This window comes from Halichoerus grypus, chromosome 6 (assembly GCF_964656455.1).
Source record: "Halichoerus grypus chromosome 6, mHalGry1.hap1.1, whole genome shotgun sequence".
Classification (NCBI taxonomy): domain Eukaryota; kingdom Metazoa; phylum Chordata; class Mammalia; order Carnivora; family Phocidae; genus Halichoerus; species Halichoerus grypus.
The window spans coordinates 38,746,575-38,773,280 of record NC_135717.1 but is presented as its reverse complement, the minus strand read 5'-3'; the positions used below and the strand labels follow the sequence as shown (position 1 = coordinate 38,773,280).

At 49.2% G+C, this 26,706-nt stretch overlaps 1 protein-coding gene across 1 annotated transcript in view; it reads left to right on the top strand.

Moving 5' to 3' along the window:
• LOC118530030 (ATP-binding cassette sub-family A member 17-like) overlaps nt 1–26,706 on the top strand; it is a 63,328-nt gene that overhangs the window by 6,190 nt on the left and 30,432 nt on the right. The window contains 12 exon segments of the mRNA XM_078074048.1: nt 569–685; nt 1,599–1,716; nt 7,174–7,347; nt 12,825–12,997; nt 13,896–14,039; nt 15,131–15,260; nt 16,712–16,866; nt 17,794–17,949; nt 18,206–18,266; nt 18,269–18,415; nt 19,711–19,861; nt 24,561–24,659. Coding sequence (XP_077930174.1) covers nt 569–685; nt 1,599–1,716; nt 7,174–7,347; nt 12,825–12,997; nt 13,896–14,039; nt 15,131–15,260; nt 16,712–16,866; nt 17,794–17,949; nt 18,206–18,266; nt 18,269–18,415; nt 19,711–19,861; nt 24,561–24,659 — 1,625 coding nt within the window.

Genomic DNA, 26,706 nt, shown 5'->3' with positions numbered 1-26,706 from the left:
AAGGCAGGGGAAAGGTTGCCTAGCTGTCAGAGGGACGTCCAAGGTGAGTTGGAAGGTGGATGTTCTTCCATCATTTGACCTGCTTGCCACTCAGGCAACCCCATCTGTTGTGATGACATGAGTCCTTGCTTTGGGGCTCGCCCATGGTGGCTGTTTAGGAGATGCTTGTGGAGTGACTCCCTGAGAAACGCACAGGAGGGGAATGACCCCCAGGAGTAGCTCGCTGTCTTGCTGCTGCAGCCGGGAGCACTCTCCAGGGAGCCCCAGCCGAACACAAGGCTGATCCTGCGAGTTTCTCTGCCTTCTGCGCTCTGGGGCCCTGCCCGCCCTCTACCATGACTTCTCTCCCCACCTTTTGCTAATTTCTTCCCCTTTGATTGATTCTTATGACTGGGTCTAGAAAATAGCCTGCCGGCGGCTCCCTCAACCTTGCTTGGTCTCATCCACCGTGTCCGGTTTGCTCTGTGTTCTTGCACGCACAATGTGCTCTGCGGGAGGCAGTCTGTGAGGCTGCCGTGGGCGTCTCCACCCAACGTGGTGAGACAGCCGGCTCTTCTGTTTTCCCTAGGAGTATATGTGCATAATGGGAGTGAACAACTGGCAACACTGGGCTGCCTGGTTCACCATGTTCTTCATCTCCGCCCTCATGGTCGTCTCTTTCATGACTGTCCTCTTCTGCACGCAGGTACGTGTCTCGGGCCCTCAGGATGTGCTTGGCTATGCAGAGGGGTGGGTGGCGGTGCTGAGATTCGGCAGCTGGGGAGAGCACAGCTGGTGATGAGCATCTGGGAACCCTCAGGTGGATGCGAGGTGGTGCTTACTGAAACTCTGCGGGGATTGGGCGCGGATCGTGCACCATCCGGGAGATTGCCCTCCCGCCGTTCCCGGCTCTGTGAGGACTGGACACAGGCGTGATTAACTTCGTTAGGGAAGTGGAATTCCAAGAGATGTATTTCATAAACTTTAAAACATTGTAAATTTTACACTCTACAGATAGTTGAAAACAGTTTTTGTAAGAGATGAGGACATTCTCTCAGGCCCATGCTACCTTGTTAAATTTTCCTTCTACGCTGCTGTTGAAATTTGGTGTTCCAATTTGCTTTCATTTAATGACTAAATTATAATCCACCATGTGGATGTATGAAAATTTGCCTTCTAAATTACCGAAGTTGGGGCACTTTGGATATGGGAAGGCAAGAAAATCCAGACCACACAGCAAAACACGTAAAACAAAGAAAATGGCCAGAAAGCATTAAAAAGAGGAGATGTCAGCTTCCCAAAGGAATACCATAGTCATCTGTAATAGTGACGATGACAAATGGCATAAACTCTCTCATTAAAGCAAAAAAAGATTCACACTGGGTCAAAAACTGAATTTGGACTTATACTTTCTTTAAAAAAGGTACACGGACTGAGCATCATTTGTAAATGGTCGTGGACACTGGATCAAAGTCTGCCTTAAAAAAATCTGTCTCTGTTGTTTAATTAGGATCATCTTGTAAAGTTTTTTTTAAATTTCTGCACTGTTAACGGGTATTTCATGCCTCCTCCTCATTCTGTCCACATAAAAACGACGTGTGTCTATGACTACAACACAGGTGAACGGTGTGACAGTGTTCAGGAACAGCGACCCTAGCTTGATATTCGTTTTTCTACTGTGTTTTGCCATTGCCACAATTTTCTTTGCATTCATGATCAGCACATTCTTCCAAAGAGGTGAGTCCTGATACAATTTTCTGTCAGGGAGGTGTTATTGCTTCTGTTTCTGGCAGCACTGCTACTCAAGTTACCTACAGCATGAATTATTATTCCTTCAAAGCCAAATTTTCATCTCTGTGGTTACTTTAGCAATAGACTGATTCCATTCCCCGTCCAAGGCTTAGGGAACCATCTCATGTATGTCTGTTTTTCTGCTTCGTTTGGCTGCTAAATGTCACTTCAAACAGATGCAAATGGTTAAGTCCCAACTTGGAAGGAAATGAGGGATAAGGCATCAGTGCAGATAGTTCTCCAGGTCTTGATTGTGAACTTGGGCACAATAATAGGATGGCTTCTGAGACACCATAGTAAGACCGGAATTCCTGGGACTTTGGTCCTGTCAGGAGGGGTGTTCCCTCTAAAATTATTGGTAGAGTCAATGAACTACTAGGGACAAAAATAACAGGAAATAGGGTCAAAGTCAGAGCGCGGGAGAATGGACTGCTGATTCAAATAGAGAGGCAGAGGTAAAAACATTCATGGAGGGCAGGTCTAGTAGTTGGTGACAAACAGGGCTTACGAGAACTTGGGGAAAAATCAAATGTGCATAAATGAAGCCAGGCAGTTTACTCTATACATTTGTGAATATTTTACATTAAGTATCATGTTCTAATGTTCTAATATGTGGGCCCTGGCAAATACCGACTCTACCAGGGTAGGAGTGGGTTCTTTGGGAGGTTGACTGGGCCTGGACACCGTCTCCTGATTCGAACTCTATACCGAGTTCTCCACTATCCTCAATAGCTCAAGGGCAAGCATGGCGGGGGGGGGCTGTCAAGTAAGAGAATTATGGGGGGACCTGGGAGCGTGACTATCAAAGGATGCTTGAAAGCTAAGGCTAATGTTGGGCTGAAGGTTGAAGTCCCCAAAAATTGAATTTGCGGTCAAGCATAAGAAATAAGCAGAGGGCTGGAAAGAAAAACCAAAACCAACGAGATCAGAAGCACAATAAAGCAAGACCAGAGTGGAAAGCAGATAGTAGGCAAGAGTCCCAAGTGAAAGCAAAAATATACCACATAACATCAGGGTTTATGATCACTTGATTTTTCATGAAGGGGCCAAGAGAATTCAACAGGTAAGGAATAGTTTTTTCAACAAAGAATGCTGGAATAGCTGGATATCTATGTACACAAGAATGAAGCTGGACCTCTACATCACATCATACATAAAAATTAACTCAAAGTGGATTATAAACCCAAAGGTAAGCGCTAAAACAACAAAACCTTTAAAAGAAAATCCAGGCATAAATCTTTGTGATCTTGGGTTAGATGGTGTTTTCTTAGACATGACACCAAAAGCATAAGTCATAAAAAAGAGGATTGATGAATTGGACTAAATCAATATTAAAAACTTTTGTGCTTCAAAGGATACCATCAAGAAAGTGAAAAGACGACCCACAGACTTGGAGAAAACATCTGCAAGTAATGTATATCATGAGAGACTTGTATCTCTTTATTTATTACAGAATAAATAAAAGAAAACTTACAACTAAAAAATAAAAACACAGATATTTCAAACTCATTATATCGGCCAGCATTACCCTGATACCCAAGCTGGAAAAGACATGAGACCAATAAAACTACAGATCAGTATTCCTTATGAACAGAGGTGTAAAAATCTTGAACAAAATACTAGCAAACTATGTCCAACAGCATATTTAAAGGATTCTACACCATGCCAAGTGGTATTTATACCAAGAATACAAGAATAATTCAACATCTGAAAAACAGTAAATATAATACACCACTTGAATTGAATGAAGGAAAAAATAAACACAATTTTATTCGCTTTTATTTGTCTCAATTGATATTGAAAAAGCATGTGACAAAATCCAGTACTTTTCATGATAAAAACATTTAACAAACTAGAATATAAAGGAATTCTCTCAACCAATAGTGAGCATTTACAAAAACCCCACAGCTAATTTCATATTCAATGGTGAACAATTGAAAGCGTTCCCCCTAAGATCAGGAAAAAGATAAGGATGACCACTTACCCCCCTGTTACTCAACATTGTACTGGAAGTTCTAGGCAGAGCAATTAAGAATGAAAAAGAACTAAAACGCATGCAACTGGAGAGGAAGAAGCAAAACTCTCTCTATTCAAACATGACACGATCTTACATAGAGAAAATCCTAAAGAATCCACAATGGGAACTTTTAGAGCAATTAAATGAATTCAGCAAGTTTTCAGGCTAGAGATCAACACGCAAAAGTCAGTTGTGTTTCTATACACTAGCAGTGAACATTCCAAAAAAGAAATAAAACAATTCCACTTAAAATACCCCCCAAAATAAAATACCCAAGAATAAATCCTCCCAAAGAGATAACAGACTTGTTGAAAGAAATCAAAGACAACTTAATGCAATGGAAAGACATCCCATGTTCATGGATTGGAAGACTTAGTATTGTTAAGATGGTCATATTCCCCCAGATTGATGTAGAGATTCAATTGAAAGTCTATTAAAATCCCAGATGCCTTTTTCTCAGAAATGGACAAGCTAACACTAAAATCCATATAGATTTGCAAGGGGCCGCAAAAAGCCAAAACAATTTTGAAAAAGAAGAACAAAGTTGGAGGACTCACACTTCCTGGTTTCAAACTTACTACAAAGACAAAGCAACAGGGATCAAAATAGTGTGGTACTGTCATGAGGATGGATATACAGACTAATGGAATAGAACTGAGAGTCTAGAAATAAGTCCATACATCTAATAGCCAATTGATTTTTGACAAGGGTGCCAAGACCATTTAATGAGGAAAGAATAGTTTAAGGAATGGTGCTGGGACAGCTGGATAGCCACTTGGGACTCCTACCTCACTTCATTCCTTAGACGGCTGAATAATATTCCATCATATGGATAGACCACATTTGGTGATCCATTCATCTGCTGATGGACACTGGGTTGTTTCCACCTTTTGGCTACTGTGAATCATGCGGCTGTGACCATTCGTGTACAAGTGTCTGTCTGAGTCTGCTTTCAATTCCTTCGGGCATATATCTAGGAGTATAAATGCTGGGTAATATGGTGATTCTATTTAACTTTTTGAGGAACTAGCAAACTGTTTTCTATGAGAAGCTACAACATTTTACATTTCCAGAGTGTAGTACATGAGGGTTCCAATTTTTTTTTTTTTTTTGAGAAATGTCTGTTCAAGTCTTTTGCCCATTTTTCACTTGCATCATTTGTTTTGTTGATGCTGAGTTGTAGGAGTTATTTATGTATTTGGATATTAATCCCTCATCAGATATGATTTGCAAACATTCTCGCCCCTTCTGTGGGTTGTCTTTTTACTTTCTTGATGGTGTCTTTTGATGCAAAGAAGTTTTTTTTTTTTAAAGATTCCATTTATTTATTTGACAGAGAGAGACACAGCGAGAGAGGGAACACAAGCAGGGGGAGTGGGAGAATGAGAAGCAGGCTCCCCGCTGAGCAGGGAGCCAGATGCAGGGCTCGATCCCAGAACCCCGGGATCATGACCTGAGTCGAAGGCAGATGCTTAGCGACTGAGCCACCCAGGTGCCCCTGATGCACAGAGGTTTTTAATTTGGTTAAAGTACAATCTCTCTTTTCTTTTGTTGCCTGTGCTTTCAGCCTTTTCAATCTTGGGGCGCCTGGGTGGCTCAGTTGTTAAGCGTCTGCCTTCAGCTCAGGTCATAATCCCAGGGTCCTGGGATTGAGCCCCACATCGGGTTCCCTGCTCCATGGGAAGCCTGCTTCTCCCTCTCCCACTCCCCCTGCTTATGTTCCCTCTATTTCTCTCTCTCTGTGTCAAATAGATAAATAAAATCTTAAAAAAAAAAAAAATCTGTGATTTATAACGGTGCCCCAGGAAATGCCTCACTGGTGATCCCTGAAGGGTGTGAGAGCTGCCACCCAAGACGCCCATCCCAGCACGCAGCTGCGGTGGGAAGGTGGCATCCTCACTCCTGGCTGTTGCCTCCAGATCACACCTCTCCCCTCCCTGCTCAGAGCATCAGCCCCTTTGAAGAGGAGGGTGTCATCTGACTAAACCACACTCTACTTCTTACTGAAGCCTCTGCTGCTTCCTGTTCCCTCCTGCGTTCACTGGAGCGCTTCATCCTCTAAACCAGCCTTGCCAACAACTGTGGTGGCCAGAATCTCAGCCCCAAACACCTCACTCTTGACCCCCACACCTCTCTGTTTAGCTCCTTCCCTCTTGCATCCACCTCCCCCAGTAATTCTTTGACCCCCATCTAGACACCTGATCCATTGGCCCTAAGGCTCTTTCACTACCCATCACCCCATCGTGAGCCTCGCCGGCTTCCTCCACCTGCTCAGAGCCCATGGCCCTTCACTGCTTTGACTCCTTTAACTTACTTGCATTGCAAATCCTCAGCCCTGGTCCCACCAAGCTCCCTGCCTACCCTGCACCTACACCTGAGGAGCAGAACTTGGCTGGAGAAAAACTCTCCCCTGGGTGGACCAGTCTCCGATTCTCAGTGAGGTCCCCTGGCCACCGCCTTGCCATCCACCCACGTTCCCGTGTCAGTTTGTCCCACACCTTTCTGGGACAGCACTTTGAAACCTCTTCCCAACCCTGCAATGGACAGCAGCCTTTCTCCCTTCCTCACTGAGGCTGGCAACTCCTGATCTGGTCTCCCTGGGCTGCTCCGTGCGCACCCTGACCTTGAACAAGTCCACAGACTGACTGGGCATCCATTTCCCCTTCTGGGAAACAGGAACATCACAGGACTTATAACTTCGTTATGAGGATTAAATGGGGTATTACAGGTAAAGTGCTGAGAACAGTACTTGGTATATAGCAAGAGCTTAGTAAATGTTAGCAGTTCTCAACGCCTGTTACAGAGGAAGAACCTGACACTCAAGAGAAGTCATACCAGGTTCAAGCCAGGTTCGGGGCGAGGCCGCCGGACGCCTCAACGGGGCTATTTCTATCATGGATGCAGTCCTCACGGCCCCAGCCCCTACTCTCTCGACTTCCTGGAAGTCGAACATCGGCATTCCACCTGAGCTAATCTCCCAATCCGGAGCCACCAGGCTCACAGCCTGGAAAACCCGAGTCCCTGACCGTAATTTACTCGCTCCATGACACGGGGCAAACATCTTCACTGTGGCTGAGCCTCAGGTTCCTCCTCTGGAAACAGGAAGGGCATGAAGGCTCAATAAGCGGCTGTGGGTGACGTGCTGGCCTCGGGGCTGTGGCACGTGCCACGTCTGTGAAGGAGAGGGTTCGGACCGCAGGAGGCACTGTCTGTGCCCTTACAGATGCCCTCAGTCTTTCCATAGTCCAAGTGCAAAATTCCGTAAAAGGCTGCCTCCCTTCTGAGATGCCGAGGCACCTGCAGACAGCCCCAGCCCCGCTTCCGTGGCGGGAAGGGGCTTGTGTCACCTCGTGCGTGGCTGATGGCCCCGTCGTGTCTTCCCACAGCGCACGTAGCAACTGCTGCCGGAGGCATCCTCTTCTTCTTCACCTACCTCCCATACCTGTACCTCACGTTCAGCTACCCCCAGAGGACCCACTTCCAAAAGGTGGCCTTCTGTCTGCTCTCGAACGTCGCCATGGCACTGGGAGTCCGATTAATCTCCGCATTTGAGATAAAAGGTGAGCCCTCCCTCTCCCCAGGGAAGCGGCCTTGAAGCTCGGCCACCGTGGGGGACGGCCCAGGCTGACCTGTGTTTCTGGGCGGCCCTCGCTGGCGGCTTCCTTCAGCCTTGGGAGCGTTTGCAATACCCTGGCAACTGCGGTGGGTTGTAGGACGGGGTCCACACCACACAGCTCACGGTGTGGTTTGGGAGCAAAACTAAAGCATATTAATGACTTAGGAAATTATACGCCGATGTAGTTGCTTAGATAGAAAAGACACAGATTCACAGTTGGATTCAATGAACGCACTTAGACCTTTACAGATAACGGAGAGCGATTCACATTCGCCGTGTTCCATGCGCACGGACTTGGGGTCGGCCTCGGGGCCTGTCCAGCGGTGCTGGTCTGCTTTCCTCACAAGTCCTCCCCCACGTGCTCGTCTGTCTTACGTTCCTGAGGTGGAAGAATTGCTCTGAATGCCGATGATCACCGAAGATGGCGGCTAACACACCCAAACCGAGGGCCTGCTGGGCTCCGTAGGCTTCCTGGGTGAAACCGTCCCCCATCTCAGCAGCACTAGGACTAAGATGGCCGGCTGTGGACACTGTAGCAAGCGTCTCTGCGGCGTCCTCGCAGCTCTGGTTCTAGATGCTACGGCTTGGTTTAGCGGCAGAAGGCAGGAACAGGGGTTCTAAGTTGGATCTAGTTTGTGCGTCCTCTTACTGCAACTGGGATAATTTCCAATGATCTGGTCAGAGGCAGGTCAGAGGCATCTATCTACCAATTAACTTTTGTTAAATTGGGATGGTCTCAATGGGTTAAGGGTGCTTAAGATATAATAAAGGGTGTGAAGCTGACCAGAATTTATTGCAGGTGAGGGGTTTTCCTTAACAAAGCATTGATGAGACCACACTTTACACATAAGCATGGGGGAAAAGTAGAATTAAAAAGGTATCTCTGATTCCTCATATGTTAGGGAATGAATAGGGGAACTTTATGGAGCCTATCTGTTGAAAGCTGAGGAGCTTCGCTTCGTTCCCCCGCTGAGATTCTCTTGGGGAGAGAATGAAACAAGACTAGGGCTACAGTGCAGTCCTGACTTGGGAGTTATGGGTTAAAGCGGCCCACCTGAGCGGGGGGCTGACGGCCCCGGCCTTCATGCCTCTGCCTCCTGCCATCACTAGGTGTGGACCCCCAAGAAAGGGCGTGACCAGGCTGACTGACGGCTGGAAGCCCTTGACTATGGCCCTGGCCAGCAACTGAGAGCCGGCTTTCTTGAAGGGCAGCAGGGAGTCTATCCCTGCGTCCATATCCCAACCCCTCATAAATGAGAGGGCCTTGGGGAAGGTGCCGTGGTGCCGACCACATCGTGGAAGAAAACCCAAGGGGAAAATTGCCCCCAAGAACCTGTCAGAGGCTGGTTCTCTGGCGGAGCTACAGCCCAGGGTCACCCTGTGAGGGCCGTCCAGGGACCCTGGAGCGGGAACGTGATTTCGGGTGGTCCTGGGACGACAGAGCCCCCACTCAGGTGCCTGGCAGAAGCACTTTCATCCCCGTCATGGCGAATCCTCCCAGACGGGTTCTCAAGAGCAAAACACAACATGGTAAAAAGCAATTAAAAAAAACATAAGGAAATAAACCGCCATGGATGAGAGCCAACAGAAACAGATTCACAAAGTCCTCACGTTTTTGGAATTACCAAAGCTCAGATTATAAGACAATAATGCTCAGTATATGTTTTTCTATAAAGACATTGTTTGAATGTATTGTCTGGGTTAACGGTGGCGTTGAAACCGCCAAGGGAGAGTTATGGCCTGGAAGTAGGTTAGAAGAAGAAACCATGGGGGAGGCAGCAAAGAGGATCAAAAAGATGTTAAAATGTGCAAGAAAGTTGAGAAAGCATTCAGAGAAGAGTGAGGAGGGCTTTACCCCCATTTAAGCAGAGGTCCCGCAGGAAAAGAGAGAAGAGGGCAGAAGAAATCTTCTGAAGAGACGGAGCCCAGATCTGTCCCCAAACCGGATTTCAGGAAACCCAGCAAATCCCAGACAAGAGTAAGAAGAAGAAATCTACACTGGACACATCAGCATAAGAGTGAGCACAGCAGATGGCAAGAGGAAAATCTTGCAAGAAGCCTGAGGCACAGAAAGACAAACTGCTTTTCAACAAGAGCCTGAAGACAGTGGTTCATACTAAGAGAGATACCTTTAGGTTTTTTTTTTTTAACAGGTGGAATTAAAATACATAAGAGGGTTTTTTTGGGGGGTGGGGTAACGTCAGAACCCAAAGGGCGTAAATACTTTCCGGAAGGAGAGGAAAGGTAATTAACTTTAGACTTTGCTACGTGAAGCAGACCCGGTAATTCAGTACTGAGCCCTCCGGAAGGCTAGAAGCAGTGTGTAACTTTCAAACGTAATAGAGAAAGGAATAAGCAAAAGATTGGCTGAGTCCGAAAGCAGCGGAAAGGAGAGAGAACTTCGGTGCTATGCCCACCTCCACTGCAGGGAGGCTGAGAAGTCGGGGAGCAGGACGGGCACAGCTGACTCAGAACAATCTCGAGGAAACGGATGGGGGGCAGGGCCAGCCCGCTAGACTCCTCCCGCAGCACTGTGCTCCCCAACATAATTAGATAAGCTGTGGGAGGAAGTGACAGCTAACCCCTACCCCATCCAAACTCAGCAGGTTTTTGTTTTTGATGGAAACTGATGAGCTGGTTCTCAAATTTAAAGGCATGTACAGAGGACCAAGAACGGCAAAAACCCCTTGAGGAAGAACAAGATGGAAAGACTTGTTTTCCAGGATATGACGATCTACCATAAAACAGTAGTCGTTAAGATTGACAAAAAGATCGATAGAACAGAAAAGAAAGGCCACAGCAGGCACAAAGGCCCGACGTGATGCTGCAGAGCCATGGGGCCAGTGAATGGTGCTGGCGCACCTGAAGAACCTGCTGGGGAAGGTGAATCAGACTCCAATTCACAGCGCACACCGAAACTCTCTAAAGCTTTCGGAGATGATACAGAAGAGTGCACGGCTGTCCTCAAAGTGGGAAAGATTTCTTATTAAGCAAGACGCAAAAATAACCGGCCACAAAGACAGATACATTTGACATTAAGACGGCCACAGACAGAATGAAGGGAAGCTGCTGAGGGAGACACACTGAGCCCACGAAAGGCTTGTGTCCAGAATATTTGAAGAAGTCACACACATCAGTTAAACGTTAGAATTTGTGGTAAAGCGTGGGGGAGGGAAGACTTGAATAGGCACTTTGCAGACAGGAGCCGATGAGAGCCAACAAGCCGGGAGACAATGAAGGGACACGGGTTACGGGTTACGGGTTACGGGCTCAGGGAAAACCCCGACAGGCTGGAGGAAACTCAGCGAGAGATAGACTCTCTCAAAGAAACACAAGCTGGGGCGCCTGGGTGGCTCAGTTGGTTAAGCGACTGCCTTCGGCTCAGGTCACGATCCTGGAGTCCCAGGATCGAGTCCCGCATCGGGCTCCCTGCTCAGTCTGCTTCTCCCTCTGACCCTCCCCCCTCTCATGCTCTCTCTCTATCTCATTCTCTCTCTCAAATAAATAAATAAAATCTTAAAAAAAAAAAAAAAAAAAGAAACACAAGCTGACAGACTTGATGGGGAGGAAACATTATAAGAAATGTTGAGATCTTTAGGCAAAAAGAATACCAAACCGAAGCTTGGGTCTACATGAGGCAATGAAGAGCACCAGAAATGGAAAATACTTTGTTTTTCGTGGGGTCTTTTTGTTTGTTTGTTTTTTGGGTTTTTTTTTTTTTCTGAAATAGGACTGAGTGTCTAAAGCAAAAGTGGGAGGAGCCTTATAGCGTTTAGAGCTCCTGCAGAAGTGAGATGTAGGACCATAGCAGGGGTGGGGAAGGATTGGGAAGATGCGTGGACGGTCCTCACACAACATCGTTTGATGACATAATCGTTTGATGACATTATTTACATAATAATGTAAAAGACAAATAATGTAAACCGTACAACACTGAAAAAAAATTTTTAGAGGTATAAATAATAAATCAACAGTGGAAATAAAATGGAATCATGAAAACATTCTCCATGAATGCAAGAAAAGGGAGAAAAGAGGAAGAAAAAGAAAGAAAAGTTTGGAACAAATAGTCATGAGCTGGTAGATTTTAATCCCAAGCAGGAATAAGTCGCACGAAATGTGAACGGTGTAGACAGACCAGTTACAGAGAGGCTGTCAGAATGGATAAGAGGCACAAGCCAGCCAGATGTTGCCTGCAAACATCCAGCCAGGGGTGGGGTGGGGAGGGGGCGTGCACTCTGGGGGCTTCTGGGGCGACTGACCCCTGGGGGCTGATCACACGGATATTTCCCTTGGATTGCCTGTTAAAGCTCCATTTTATACATTCTTCAGCATGCACATTCGCAGTAAATACCTAAGTTAACCGGCAATCACGTGTCTGTCGAGGGCGGAAAGGAGCCTTGCCCCTTTGCCATCTGCACCCTGCAGATCCGCACTGAGTGAGGATGGACCTGACTCTCAGGAACCAAGTGTGCCCCGCGTCCACCACAGCCTCGGGACTCGTCCTGAGTCATGCGAGATCTGATTGTTAGCGGCAGCGAATGGCGACGCTCTAGGCTGGCACGTAGACACCTGTCACGGGAATGGGATCCCCGCGGGTCTCCTGGCCCCTGACCCCCCACAGCAGCATCAGCTTCTCCCCCCCCAGCCAGAGGGTGTTGGAAACGCAGGCTCCCTCGGCCCCCCCGAACACACGTAATCGGAACGAAATCCCCAGGCGCTCCTCAAGCACATTCGAGTTTGAGGAGCAGCGATCTAGCCCATCTGGGTGCTCGCCCGCACTCGAACCTCACCTGCGGTGTTGCTGGTTCCTGCCACCGCGAGCCTGCCGGGTGGCAGCAGATGCTCAGTATCTCGGATGTGAGATGAGAAGCTTCATCACACTGGCACTGAGATTTGACACTTGGCATCACACAGACTACTTACCTCCCTTGGCGTCCTGGAACTGGTCCCAAGCCCCTCCTCTGCACCTTCCCATATTCTGGGAGGAGGTGCACATGACGCCCTAGGGCGGATGGTGAATGAACAATACTGGGACGCTCACTGGCTTGTGGGACAGCCCAGAACCCACACAGGGGGAGTGTGAACGCGAGCTTGCAGGCTAAGGAAGTGCTGAGCTCACTTGGAGGGAGAATTAGCTCAGCGAGAAGAGGGGCATCAGGTGCGGAAGCGTGGAGAAGGGTCTTGGTGACCAGACTCCTCCTTCATGGTGCCAATGAAATCACTAGCACTTTCGGCAATCCTGAAAATGGCTTATCTCATGGCAGAAACTCACGACTCTCGCTTTCCCCTTCCCTGTGCATTGCGTTCTTCCCCTGACACCCCGGACACCAACAGTCCAGTCTTGCCAGGGGCCTGGTCACCAGTGGTTTGAGGGGGGAGTTGTGCCTTCCGTGTGGTGACCTTGTCCTTCCTTTGGCTCAGGCACAGGCATGTGGTGGAAGAATATCGGCAGCGTGAGGGGGGAGTTTAACTTCTCCCAGGTGCTGCTGCTGCTTCTGCTGGACTCCGTCCTGTACAGCGTGGTGGCCTGGTGCGTGGAGGCCGTGCTCCCGGGGCAGTGCGGTGTACCCAAGCCTTGGTACTTCTTTGTCATGGTGAGTGCCAGCGCTAGTGTTCTATAGACCACGTCAGACCTCTTACAACCCCCCGCCCCCAGTACCCTCACCTGTCTCGGTGGCGTCCTGATGGAAATCTCAAACCCCAGGAAACCTAAGCTGGGTTCTCTAACCTGGATTCACCCCAAACCTATCAGCTTGTGGTCACCAAGGGAGCACGACGAACAAGTCTCAGTGTCTCTGACTCTTGCCCCTGGCTGGTGCCCCGTGCAGAGTCCCCACGAGCGTGTCTGCGGTGTCCCGGTGTGTCCACTCCAGCGTCAGTCCCTGCGAGTCCACACAGGACACTCTTTCCCCTCTGGGCTGTCGACGCGGCCCTGATGCTCTCTGAGACCTCTAGGGTGCTGGCAGGGTACGGCCTTCCTTGGCCATCCCAGCAAGTTCTCAGAGTTGCTGTCTCCTTACAAAGTGGAGTCACCTGCAGATGCAATTCTCCCGCAGCCCCACCAGCGGCCCTGTGCCACGGTCTTCGAAGGGGGTGACCCCGTCTGAGGTGCACAGGCATGCACTTGGGGCTCCACGTGGCTTCTGGCTGGCCCTTCCCAGAGTGTCCACCCCAGCATTTCTCCAGGCTCAGCCAGGGAGGCTGTCTGCCGACATGACGGCTTCCCGAGCTCACCGGGAGCCTGGGTGCGGCACGTCCCATCGCTCGCTCCGTCCTCAGGACCATGAGTTGTAGGCTAAAATGTAGCTTACTGGTAGTGAGTCCATGAGCAAGTTGCTTGACTTCTCTGGGCACCATTAAATGTTTGATACCAGGAAACGGGGTGGGGGGGTTGGCGGGGTGTGGAGAATTTAATTTACCAAACTATTTATCTCCCTGAAGATGACAGTCGATTCACCCGAACACGTTAATGTCAGTTGACTTTCTGTCTAGCCGTCCCACTGGTGCGGGCAGTCTACGCCCCTCACACGGTGAGTGCTGGATGTAGGGGATCCTGACAAAGCTCCAAGAAGCAAGTTCTTTCAGGAAGAGCCTACCAATTTGGTGAAAGGGATTGAAATCCAACATCTCTACAAGGTATCAGCTCACGAACCTCCTTCCAAGAATTTATGAAATAGCGTGTAGAGGCTTCTGTTTTATTCTGACCGTGGTTACAAGGTACATTCCCTGATAGAGGCTTAATTTCCTCCTGTAATGGTATCCTCAAAATAGGAACCTAACATAAAATGTTTCCTGTTTCCTGTCATGCAGTGAAGTGGGGTTGGATGGAGGGTCTGGATGATGTCCCTTGAAACAATCCCCACACCCCCACCATGCCAACACGGCTGCCTGGGGACACCCTGGAACTCAGCCACTTGGTGGCTGACGTTGATCCTCCACAGTTCACACACCCGATCACTAGGTGCTCCGCTTTCAGGGCTGGCTTCCAGATGGGGCATGTTTGTCTGTCACCAGCGTTCACCAAGCCTTTCCTGCATGCAGAGCCCTGCGGGACTAGGCACTCCCAGGACAGGATGCCTGGATGTCAGCCCTGGGCCTGGCCCGGCCCACAGAGCATCATTTTCTCCTCCTTCGGCACCTTCTGTTCTTCAGATGCGATGAGCCCAAGGAGAGGCGGTGTCCTTGCCACACTCTGTGCCGCCTTCCTCTGCCTGTGGGAGCCCAGGGGGCGGGGGGGGGCGGGGTGTCACATCCTAGCCCAGGGGACTCATGATGCGGGGATATCTCCAGCTCCCTCACGCGCTCTGGTCACGGTAGCAGCCAGGCACGCTTGAGACTTCCACAGGCAGGGATCTCCTTTCTGTTCGCAAAACAGGCTGTCTGCACACACGTGGTTCTGGCACGATTTCTCAGTGGTTTGGCCACGTCATGCAGGGCAAGGTGTGGCTCTAGAAGCAGGAAGACTTCCTGCCAAGCTCTGAGCCCTGCGTCCTTGAGCCCTGGCCTCTGTGGCCCCGGTGCCAGGCAGAACCCCCTGGGGCTGCACCCCTGTCAGACTCCTGGGCAGCCCCAGGCAGCTAAACCCTGAAAGAAGGGCTCCCTGCTGCATTTCCACTTGGATACCCACCGATGGACTGACTTTCATGGGGAACTTGATGTGGGTTGTAGATGCTTTGGGAACACCACATGCCCATTAGGGAGTCGGTCACACGTTGAATCTTCCACAGGTGTATCACATGGGAAAGAATAAACACAGAGCAGTCAAAGATCTGACCATGAATCTATACCAGGGGCAGATCACCGTCCTCCTGGGACACAATGGAGCCGGCAAAACTACCACGTGCTGCATGCTCACAGGTACCCACGCAGGGCCAGCCCCCTCGAGGAACAGAGCCTTCAACACACCCGGAATGTACTTCCATCTCCCCTCCTTAGAGCTCACTGACGTTTAATATGAAGCACTTGCTGTTTGCGTTTTTACCATCTGTAGAGTGTCTGGTTGTTCACGTGACCCTGTGCCAGGAAGAGGGAATCTTTGGCTCTTCCAGTCTGTGGAAGGAGATCTCACACACTATCGAGGAGCTTGCACACGGCTCTGTGTGTCTCTTCCCACACGGAGTGCCGCAGAGAGAGGGAGACTATCAGACAGACTTCCCGCTGAGCATGGAGCCTGCCGTGGGGCTCGATCCCACGACCCTGAGATCACGACAGGAGCCGAAACCAAGAGCTGAACCCATTGAGCCCCCCAGGCGCCCCGAATCTACTTACATTGATTTAGAGTAAGGAGATGTGTGGGAAAGAAGGCAAAGTCATATCACATGTTCGTACTTCAAAAACCTGAAAACCATCTACTTAGCCACTAGTGTGCGTTGAATAAAGAGCATATATTCATAACAATGAAATTTTACTAGCCTTCCCAAATTATATAAATTTTGTGGATGTGGAGAAATGGCCTCAATAGACCATTTAGTGAAAAAGCCAGTTAAAAAACCAGAATTTATATTTTCCCGTTTTTGCTAAAAACTTTAACACGTGAACGGCGCCTGGGTGGCTCAGTTGGTTAAGCGTCTGCCTTCAGCTCAGGTCATGATCCCAGCGTCCTGGGATCGAGCCCCGCATCGGGCTCCCTGCTCAACAGAGAGCCTGCTTCTCCTTCTGCCTGCCGCTCCCACTGCTTGTACTCTCTCTCTTTCTGATAAATAAATAAAATCTTAAAAAAAAAAAACAAAACACAAAGGTACACCAAACAGTGTTACCAGTGGTCATATTTACACGCTGGGACCTGCATCCTTTGTGTGCTTTGCTATACTTTCTTCTTGTAACCTTGTTGCAAATAGACTTAAACGAGGAAGATGAGAATAAAGATGAGAATAAAGGACGCTGATGGGCGGGCTGCGAAGCCCCACACATTCCCACAGGCACCCGGCACTGGGTGGAGTCATTCCCGGGGGCTGACTGGGAATCAGAGGTGAATCAGTCATGGGTCTCAGTTCAGAACAGTTAGATGCCCCAAATACCGCTCTCCTGAAACCCATTTCCGTAGTATCGCTTACTGCTTATCGCAGTGCGATTTGTTTCCACGCGCCTGTGTGTGTTCTGTTCACCTAGTCGGACGGGCACTCCTCAGAGGCAGGAAGGACGTCTCTCGTCTCTGCTCCCCCGACACCTCTTCATTCACTGGATGTTACTGATCGTGGCAAGGAATGAGGCAGTCTGCATGCGAACAAACACAGGGCATCCGTAAGCCTCCAGCTGCAGTGTGCTTGGGCTGAAGATGACCTTAGCATATGTCTTGCACTTGCTCCTAGGTCTTATTCCTCCTTCAGGTGGATGGGCCTATGTCAATGGATATGAAATTTCACGCGATATGGCTGAGATCCGGAGGAGCCTGGGCTGGTGCCCCCAGCACGACATCTTGTTTGAAAACCTCACAGTAGCAGAACATCTTTATTTCTATGCTCAGGTGCGTCTGTGGGTGGCACACTGTGTTTCCTCTGCATCCATTCTTGGGGAGGCTCAGGAAGCCTGCAGCTCCCTGACCCAACCTCAGAAGGCCTTGAAACCTCCTCTGGATGCTATTCCCTAAACATTCAGGAAGGGGCCCGGGGCATGGGTTACAGTTTGACTGCAAAGGATACAAATCGGGACCAGTGAAAAGAAGAGACATGCAGGGTGAGGTCTGGGAGAGTCCCAAACTGGAGGCTTCCGTGTCCTCCAGACGCCTCACCCTGCTGGGATGTGGCTGTGTACACGGTAGCTTATTTAACCTGCAAGTATCCAGTTTTTCTTGGGGTTTCATCACATAGACCCCAATGGTCGAATCCTAGGCCTCGGGACTGAATTCAAGCTGCAGCTTCTGCATGTCTGCCTGCCCCCTCCAGGTCCTGAGTCAACGCATTAGCATAAACTCAGGTGTGGCCCCAGGGTACCAGATGAATAACCAGGACACCCCATCACTCCAAGGATTTAGAGGCCCCTCCCAGTAACTGGGGACAGAGGCTAGCCAGACTCTTCATTATGCAACACTTACACAGACTTTTCATCAGTTGAACTTCCCTGGGATAACTCCCACTCGGTCATGATGTGTGATCCTTTAATACGCCGTACTTAGTGTTAATAAGATATGTTTACATGGTTCAAAATGCAAAAGCCTTTTGTCCATCCCTTTCCATGAGGGTAGTAAGTTTCTTGTGTCAAGTTTACGTATATACTAGCAAAATGCTGGCTGGACAGGTGGGCCTCTACCGGGGAGGCGGGGAGGGACGTCAGGGCACCAGGTGCGGCTCACGGAGAGAAGGGGATGACACCGAGGCCAGGCTCCTCGAGGACTGGACGGGCCAGCCTCCCAGCGGGAGCCCCTGCCGGACCTCTCCGTCCCCCGCTGTTGCAGCTGAAGGGCTTGTCCCGTCAGAAGTGCCCTGAAGAAGTCCAGCGGATGCTGCATGTCCTCAGTCTGGAGGACAAGCAGGATTCCCTGAGCCGGTTCCTGAGCGGGGGCATGAAGCGCAAGCTCTCCATCGGCATCGCCCTCATAGCGGGCTCCAAGGTAGGCGGGCAGGAGGCCCCGGGGCAGGGCCCCGTGCACGCAGATGGCCGCTCGGGACGGCCGCACGGAGGCGTCGGGCTCCAGGCCCCACGCAGCACGGGCTGGCTGCGGTCCCCGGACGCCTGCAGAGCAGCCTGGCCAGGGCGGGACGGCCACGTCTTCACCAACTGGAGCCTCACGGGGCCTCCCGCACAGCCAGCCCGGGCCCGCCACGCGGCCCTGCCACCACCCCCAGCGGCCACTGCTCTGCCTGCAGGTGCTGATGCTGGACGAGCCCACCTCGGGCATGGACGCCATCTCTAGGAGGGCCATCTGGGACCTCTGCAGCAGCACAAGAGTGACCGTACCGTGCTGCTGACCACGCACTTCATGGACGAGGCTGACCTGCTGGGGGACCGCGTGGCCATCATGGCCAAGGGGGAGCTGCAGTGCTGCGGGTCCTTGCTGTTCCTCAAGCAGAAGTATGGTGAGCGGCGGGGGCAGGACTGCCTCCCTTCCCCACGGGGCCCTGTCCCTGGCCTGGAGGGTCCCTGGGGCTAGGAGAGGGGCCGTGATAGGAGCAGGGAGCAGAGGAGCACAGTTTGAGACCTGGAGTCGGGAGAGTGAGGTCTGAGCTCTACTCTGCTGGTTTATAGCCTCCATCCATGTGGCCAGGGGCTTTGACCTTTAGCCTTCTGCTTCCAATCTAGAAAATGGACACTCACTGTGTTCCTCAAGGAGTGAGCAGTGTGTGCAGAGTGCAGAGTACAGGTGTGGGCTATTTCCACGGCGGCTCCCCTTGTTCTCCCGGACCCCACGCCCTCCTGTGTCTCCACTGCTTATGGCGTGGGCGTGCCTCCACGGCCTCACTCCGTCCTCTGCGCATGCACTCGGTGACCTCGTCCAGCCTCCTGTGCTGGAAAATGTGTGTCTCTCCAGCCCGGACCCCTTCCTGAACTCCACGTGTGTGCACCCGGAGCCTACTCCGCACCCGCATGGATGCTGACCGGCTCTGTGGGACTTGTCTAAACCCTAGGCAGACCGGGGGCCCCCTGCTCTCTGCCACCACACCCACTGCCCCCAGCACAGATAGCTCCTTTCTTCTAGGAGCTTGGCCCAAACCTTGGAGGCTCCCTGACCCCTCTGTCTCTCAGAGCCCAGATCCCATCAGTCTGCAAACCCTGGGGGCCTTCCCTCCTCCACACCTGGCTGGCGCCCTGGCCCCAGCCTCTGCCCACTTGTCCGAATGACTGTGTCACCGTTCTGCTGGGCCCCGTAGTGACCTCCCCTCCCACCGAGAGTAAGAGCGAGAGTCCAAGAATGGCCCACAGGGACTTGCTTGGCCTGGTCCTGTCACCCAATGGCATTGCCCGATGCTCTTCCACTCCCCTGCTCTGCTCCTGCCACTCGGGCCGCTAGCTGATGCAGCATGTCACGCCCGCTCCCTCCCCGGCCAGCGCCTGGCCACGCTTCTCAGGCCTCCTGACCCTGTTTAGAATCACACTCACCGACCCTCCATATCCCCTCCCATGTTTATCTTTCTCCTCAGCACATGTCGCTGAAAATACATAGATTGTCCCCATTTCTCTTATTGTCTGCCTCTTGCCCCTTTAATGAAAGCCCGTGAGAGCCCTCGAGAACACGGACCCTCAGAGGCGAATTCCTTGGGGTTTCCATCCTTCCCCACAGGGCCCCCCCAGCTTCACTTCCCCATGGAGCTGCCCATTCTGAGCGACAGAACAAGAGTAAGAGTGTTTCATGGTCTTCAAAATGTTGTTTCAGGTGCCGCATACTACATGACTTTAGTGAAGAAACCTCAGTGCAGCACAGAGAAGATTTCTCATCTGGTTTATCAACACATACCAAGTGCGGTTTTGCAGTCCAGCACTGGAGAAGAATTAACATTTATTCTTCCTAAAAAGAGCATGCACAGGTGTGGACCCCAGAAGATGGGAGTAGCTGTTTGCATGGACAGAGTTCAGAGGCGGCTCTCTGCCCCTCTCCTCAGCAAGGGCTCTCTGTTCTGCTAGGATCTGGACCCCCAGGCCTTTGGCATCTCCTGGAAAGACAGCATACTCCAGCCAGAGCACACTTGAAAACATGGGGCTGTGATCATGTCACCTCCCTCCTTTAAAACCCTCGATGGCTCCCAGTAGCCTTCAGGTCAAAGTCAGAAGCCCTTTATTGGGTGGTGGAGCTGAGATGAACATTTGACCTGATTTTAATTATTTCAGACTTCAGAGTAGTTCCTGGAACTCCCCACCACCTCCTCTCCCTTGTGTTGTTCTCAAGCACGAATCTGAGCTCATACTTCACTAGGAAGATGAGAGCCACCAAACAAGAAGTCCACTTCACTCCCATCACAAGTTTCTTTCTTCCTTCCATCTTGACAGCCAACGATGCGGCCTCTTTTTCCATCCTGACTTCTCAAAAACCCACCTGCTTGACTCGCCCCGCTCATCCACATCATCAGTTTCTCTCTCTACTGGGTCCCTTACTTCTGGGAGCACACTAATCCCCCACCACCCTCTCCCAGCTCCTAGCACCCACCCCTGTTCTTTCGTGATTGGCTTAGACCACTTAGCATAATGTCCTCAAGGTTCAGTGCTGTGGCATGCTGCAGAATTTCCTTCCTTTTTAAGGCTGCATAATATTCCATCTTACACACACACACACACACACACACACCCCACATTGTGTTTATCCTTTCATCTGTCAGTGGACACTTGGGGTGCTGCCACACTTTAGCTACGGTGAATAATGTCACTATGAACATGGTGTACAAGTATCCCTTCCAGACTCTGCTTTGGATTCTTTGAGGCATATTTACTCAGAAGTAGAAGTGCTAGATCATATGGCAATTTTATTTTTAAATTTTTTGAAGAACTGCCATGCTGTTTTCCACAGAAGCTGTACCATTTTACATTCCCTCCCATAGCACACAAGAATTCCAATTTCTCCACAGCTCACAATAGCTGTTGTTTTCTGCTTTTTTTTTTCTTAGTAACCAACCTAATGGGTGTGAGGTGGTACCTCATTGTCATTTCATTTTGCATTTCCCTAATGATGAGTGATGTTGAGCATCTTTTCATGTGCCTATTGGCCATTTGTATGTCTTCTTTGGAGCAATGTCTATTGCCCATTTTTAAAAATACTTTTATTTATTAAGTCATCTCTACCCCCAACGGGGGGCTCAAATTCAGGACCCTGAGATCAAGAGTTGCATGCTCCTCTGACTGAGCCAGACAGGCGCCCCTCAAGTCCTGTACCCATTTTTGAATCAAACTGTTTTCTCTTGTTTTGGAGTTGTAGGATTTCTCTGTATACTATGGATATTAATCCTTTATCAGATACAGGATTTGCAAAAATTTTCTCCCATTCAGTGGGTTGTCTTTTTACTCCAATGATAGTGGTTCCTGATGCACAAAATTTTTAAATTTAATGAAGTCCAACTTGTTTATTTTTTCTTTTGTTAGTGTACCCTGGGTGTCACGTCCAAGAAATCATTGCCAGATCCCATGTTGTGAAGCTTTTGTGTGATTCTCTAGTTTTGTTCTTTTGCAAGATTGTTTTGGTTATTAAGGGTCCCTTGAGATTCCATATGAATTTTAGGATGGGTTTTTCCATTTCTGAAAAAAAAAAAAAGTCATTGCTCTTCTGGTAGGGCCTGTACTCACTCTGTGGAATGCTCTGGCTAGCATTGACATTTGAACAATATTACGTCTTCTAGTCCATGAACATGGGGTGTGTTTCCATGGATTTCTGTCGTCTTTACTTTCCTTCAGCAGTGTTTGAAAGTTTTCATTCTACAAGTCTTTCACTTCCTTGGTTAAGTTAATCCCTAAGTATTTTATTGTTTGATGCAATGGTAAATGGGGTTGTTTTTGTAATTTCCTTTTCAGATTTGTTCATTGTACTTAGAAATGCAACTGATTTCTGTGTGTTGACTTTATATCCTGCTACTTTGCTGAATTCGCTTATTAGTTCTCACAGCTTCTTTGCAGCATCTTTAGAGTTTTCTACATATAAGATCATGTCGTCTGCGAACAGATAATTTTAGTTCTTCCTCTCCAATTTGGATGCCTTTTGCTTCTTTTTCTTGCCTAATGACTCTGACTACAACTTCCAGTGCCAGGCACCTCAGACAGATTTTGCCAGTGAGAATGCTGTGTCAGTGAGGAGGCAGATTCCAGGTCCTTCCCACACTGCCACCTTCCTGGCATCCCTGTCTCACATGTAGGCTCTCAGCCATGAGCCAGGCTCCTCAACACACAGCAGAAGAGTTAAATTAGCGCTTGATTACAAAAAGATACCTAGAAAATCCACAAATATTTGGAAATTCAACACTACACTTCTGAACAGCTTATGGGTCAAAGAGGAATTAGAAACGGTTTTGAATTGGATGGTGATGAAAACACAACGGATCCGAAATGTTTAGATGCTGCTAGAGGAGTGCCCAGAGGGAAACATACAGCTTTGAAACACTCAGGTTAGGAAAGAAGAAAGCCTTAAATCCAATGACCAGCGTTTCTAGCTGAGGGAGGGAGAAAAAGCAGAGAGAAAGTGAAGTACAGAGTACAGAGAAGAAAATAAATAATAAATTTGAAGACAGCAAATGATGGAATAAGAAACAAAAAAAATCGAGAAGACTAAAATAGCCAGACGTTGTTTATCACAAATATTAATAAAAGTGATAAGCCCCTGCCAAAGCCATTAAAGAAAAGAAGAAGAAATACGAGAACCAGCATCAGGAATGAGTGACCATTGAGCACTCCGAGCACAGAGTTATGACAAAGTCATGAGAAAATACCACAAATAAATTGGACACTGTAGATAAAATGGGCTGATTCCTTAAAAAGCACAACCTACTCAAACTGACACAAAGTGAAAGAAGAATCTGAATAACCACGCATCTACTGATGAAATCGAATTTGCAGTGACAAATGTTACCGAAAATTCCAGGCCCTATTAATCGTGGAGGAAATAAATCACCCCAATCTTTCAGAAAATAAAGAAGGGAGCAGCACCCCACTCACAGTAAGGGCAGCACGCCTCGGACACCAACATCTGGAACATGGACATAAACACAAAGTCTTTAGCAAAATAAGAGCCATCGAGTGGACTTACCTGGGGGTTCCAGGACGGCTGGGCTCCCAGGTCTGGGAGCCTCAGCGGGATTCCTGGAAGGCTGGGCCCAGCCGGAACCACTGATCAGAGCATCTACCAAGTCCTCCAGGGCATGGCAGCTTCACAGTGGCTCAGGGCTCCCGGAGAAGCCACCCAGAGCCTGCAGGCTTCCTCTGACCCAACCCCTATCACTTCCATCCAAATGTCAATCAACAGGGGAACCAATAATCAAAAAGTGGTATATTCCTTTTGTTGAAAACACCTCCACAAGGAACGAGAAGAAACTTAATTCGTGCACCAGTATGGCTGAACCTCAGAAACGTGTTGCCCAGATGAAACTAGATACAAGGAGACCGGATGATTCCCCTTGCATGAAGATAAAGAACAGGTACAAGGCACCTCTCTGGTGGTAGGAGTCCAGACACTGGTTGTCTGCGGGCAGGAGAGGGATCATCTGAAGGGGGCGGAGAGCACTTTGCAGGGTGGTGGAAAGGTCCACCTCTTGGCTGGGGCGAGAACAAGGCATTTCACTATAGGTAAACCTTGTTGCAAGAGACCAGCCATCGAGGAGCATGATTTCCGTAACGGGAGACTGAAGAGCAAGATACTGAGCACTGTGAAGACCTGACTAGTGAACACACAACACAGGCTGGGGCTCTGCCACCTGTCCTTACATTTAGCCCCCTCGGTGCACGAGGTAGTGTCCGTCACACCGATGAGGAGAGACTGGGAGAGATGAAAGAACTAGCCCAGAGTCACACGACCCCTAAATGGCAGAGTCTGGACTCAAACCCAGCCCCCGACAGTGTGCCACCCACGTTCTTACCCACCAAGCCGTACATGGTGCAGTCTCTCTGGTGTGTCCTGAGTGCCAACAGGTTTCTTAAAGGCACGTTGTTGGGCTGGACACCAGGCTATGAAAGAGCAGAAGCCTGCATGGTAGGAGATTGCGGATTTCTCAGTATCAAACAAAAAGCCACGATTCATTCAGCTCAAAAAAAATGGAACGCATGCATAAGGAAGGGTTCGAGATTAGCAGGCGGTTAAAAATTAGCTCCTTTCCTCATTTAGCGTAACAGTAGGGGGAACAAAAAAGAGCACTCACTGTCTTTAGAGAGAGCAGCTGAGTTTGCCTCCGGGTCTTGCTACAGAAGTTACTTAACCTCTCAGCATGGTCTTCAAAGAGCTGTGGAGACAATTGACTGAGTTCATGTGTGGAAAAGGGCTTGGAATGGCCCCTGGCACTTAGTAAGCACTCCAAAAATAGTATGAAAGAGATGAATTATTTACAAGGTGTGTGTGAGATTTATCGTCACCAAAACGTTCTGGAGTAAATGCTGTGACCCTCGCTGTCCACGTTCAGAGTCCTGAAGCTTGGGAGTGACGAGGCTGAGATCTAAACAAAGACGGTCTCGACTCCCTGCTGTTTGCCCTGTGGAAAGCCAGGGTGACGGCGATGGGGTCACCTTCCCCCTGTGAGGAATAAAACCACTCTTCCCTTGCAGGTTTGCATCTCTATTTACCGAGCTGGAACTGAGGCAGATGGAGCTGGGGATCGCCAGCTTTGGGGCCGCAGTCACCACCATGGAGGAGGTCTTCATTCGGTAAGCAGGGGTGAAACTGCAGACCCCAAGGGTCCTTACAGTTGGAGGGGTGCTGAGGGTCATGCATCTGAGCCCTATCCAGTGCTTGGCTCCTCCTCAGGGCGCCCACACCCTCACAGGACCGCCTGCCAGCCTCTGACCAGGACTTCCAGTAATAGGGATACTGCTCAACAGAGAAAGGGGTGAATACAGTATCACTTTCCAGGAGACACAACAAACCAAACAGGCATTGTATCACCTGGGATGCTGGTGACTGTGAGTAACATGACCCGGGACTCAGCTGGTTTAAACAATGGGGAGGGCTTATCACCTCCAGCTCCGGGGTGGGCTATGTGAGTGTCCAGAAGCAGGGAGGCCGTGATGGGGCGCTCTAGATGAGCCACCCCGAAGGCCAAACAAGGCCAGAGAGTGACGATCCAGTCTGGCAATATCTGTCTGTTACCTGCAACATGCAGGCTGTTTGCAAGTGTTATTAATGATACATTAAAATGCATATTTTAGTTCATATTTTCTACTAGTCTATTTGGCTTTTTCTCTCCCTTTTTTGGGTTATATTTCCTCATTCTATATTTTCCTCCCCACCCTAGTGGGAAATTCTACGTTCCTACTGTATTACATTAGTGGTCGGCTTGGATATTGAGACACACCTATGTAATTTATCAAGGTGCCGAGTGAAGTAATATCTTTACTCTGCTCCTGGAAAAATGCTGAGACCTTGGGACACGCACACATCACACCATCACCAACTTGTATGTAATGTATATTTTAATTCTCTCTTTTTTCAACTCCACAAAACCGTCTTATTGTTGTTTGAGAACTCCAGTGGTCGCTTAAACTCCTGTGCATATACACCTGTCTCTGTGCTCACTCTTCTTCTCCGATAACTGTCCTCCTGCCCACAGGATGTTCTTCACAGCACCCGTTAGTGTTTTTATGCAGGAGCCAAACACATTTGTTTTTTTTTGTTTTGGGGGTTTTGTTTTGTTTTGGTCTGGAAATGATTTTAGGTCTCTAATTTTTGAAGGATATTGTCACCAGATTGAAAGTTGTTTTCCATCAATGTGCTGAAGATACGACTTCCCAGTCCCCACTCTTGTTTTGCTGAAAGTGAGCTGTAGGTTTACCGCTTGTTCCTTTGAAAGAAATCTGGCCACTCTTTGCTTCGGATGTTACGCACCTTAACCATGGTGTGTTTCGGTTCGGTTTTCTTTTTAATTATGCTGCTTGACGTCTGATGGACTTCCGGCCCCCGACGGAATGCCCTGCATGAGTTTGGCCACCGTGCACTCCCACAGTCTCTGCTGCTCAGTGCTCTCTCACCCTAGGACAGGTGTTAGATCTTCTCGTTCTCTGTGCTGTGTGAGTCTTCTCTTCTTTTTCACCTTTTCCAGCCCTCTGCCTCCTGGAGCCGCATGCTGGATAATATCCTCTGATCTATCATCCAGGTCTCTTCTCTCTTCAGCTGGGTCCTCGGTTCAATGCTGCCACTGAGTTCTCTTTAACAATTACATTTTTATCGAAGTATAAAAGACATACCAAAAGGTGCACAAATATCGGGCCTACAGCTCGGTTTTATTACTGAGTTCTTATCTATTCTGGATACAAGTCCTTTGTCAGGTACATGTTCTGCCGAGCCTGCTGCTTCCCTCTTCCTATTCTGAGAGCCCACCCTTAGGTCACAAAGTCCTTCCCCTACGTTTTCTTCGGGAACTTGACCATTTTAGCTTCTGCATTAGATCTGTGACCTACCTGGTATTAACTTTTGTGTACAGTGTGATAAGAGGCTGAGGTTCATTTTGTTGCACGTGGGTATCCAGTCATGATGGGACTATTTGGGGAAGAGACTTCCTTCTACACTGAATTGTTTGGATGCCTTCACCAAAAATCAACCAACTGTGTATGTCAATTTCTACATCCCCTGCTCTGCTCCATGGAACTAGCTGTCTGTCCCACGCCAGTCCCACGCCACCGTGATTGCTGGAGGTTTGTGGGACGTCTTGAAGTCAGGGAGTAGATGGTTCCTCCATCTACTATTTTTTGAAGATTG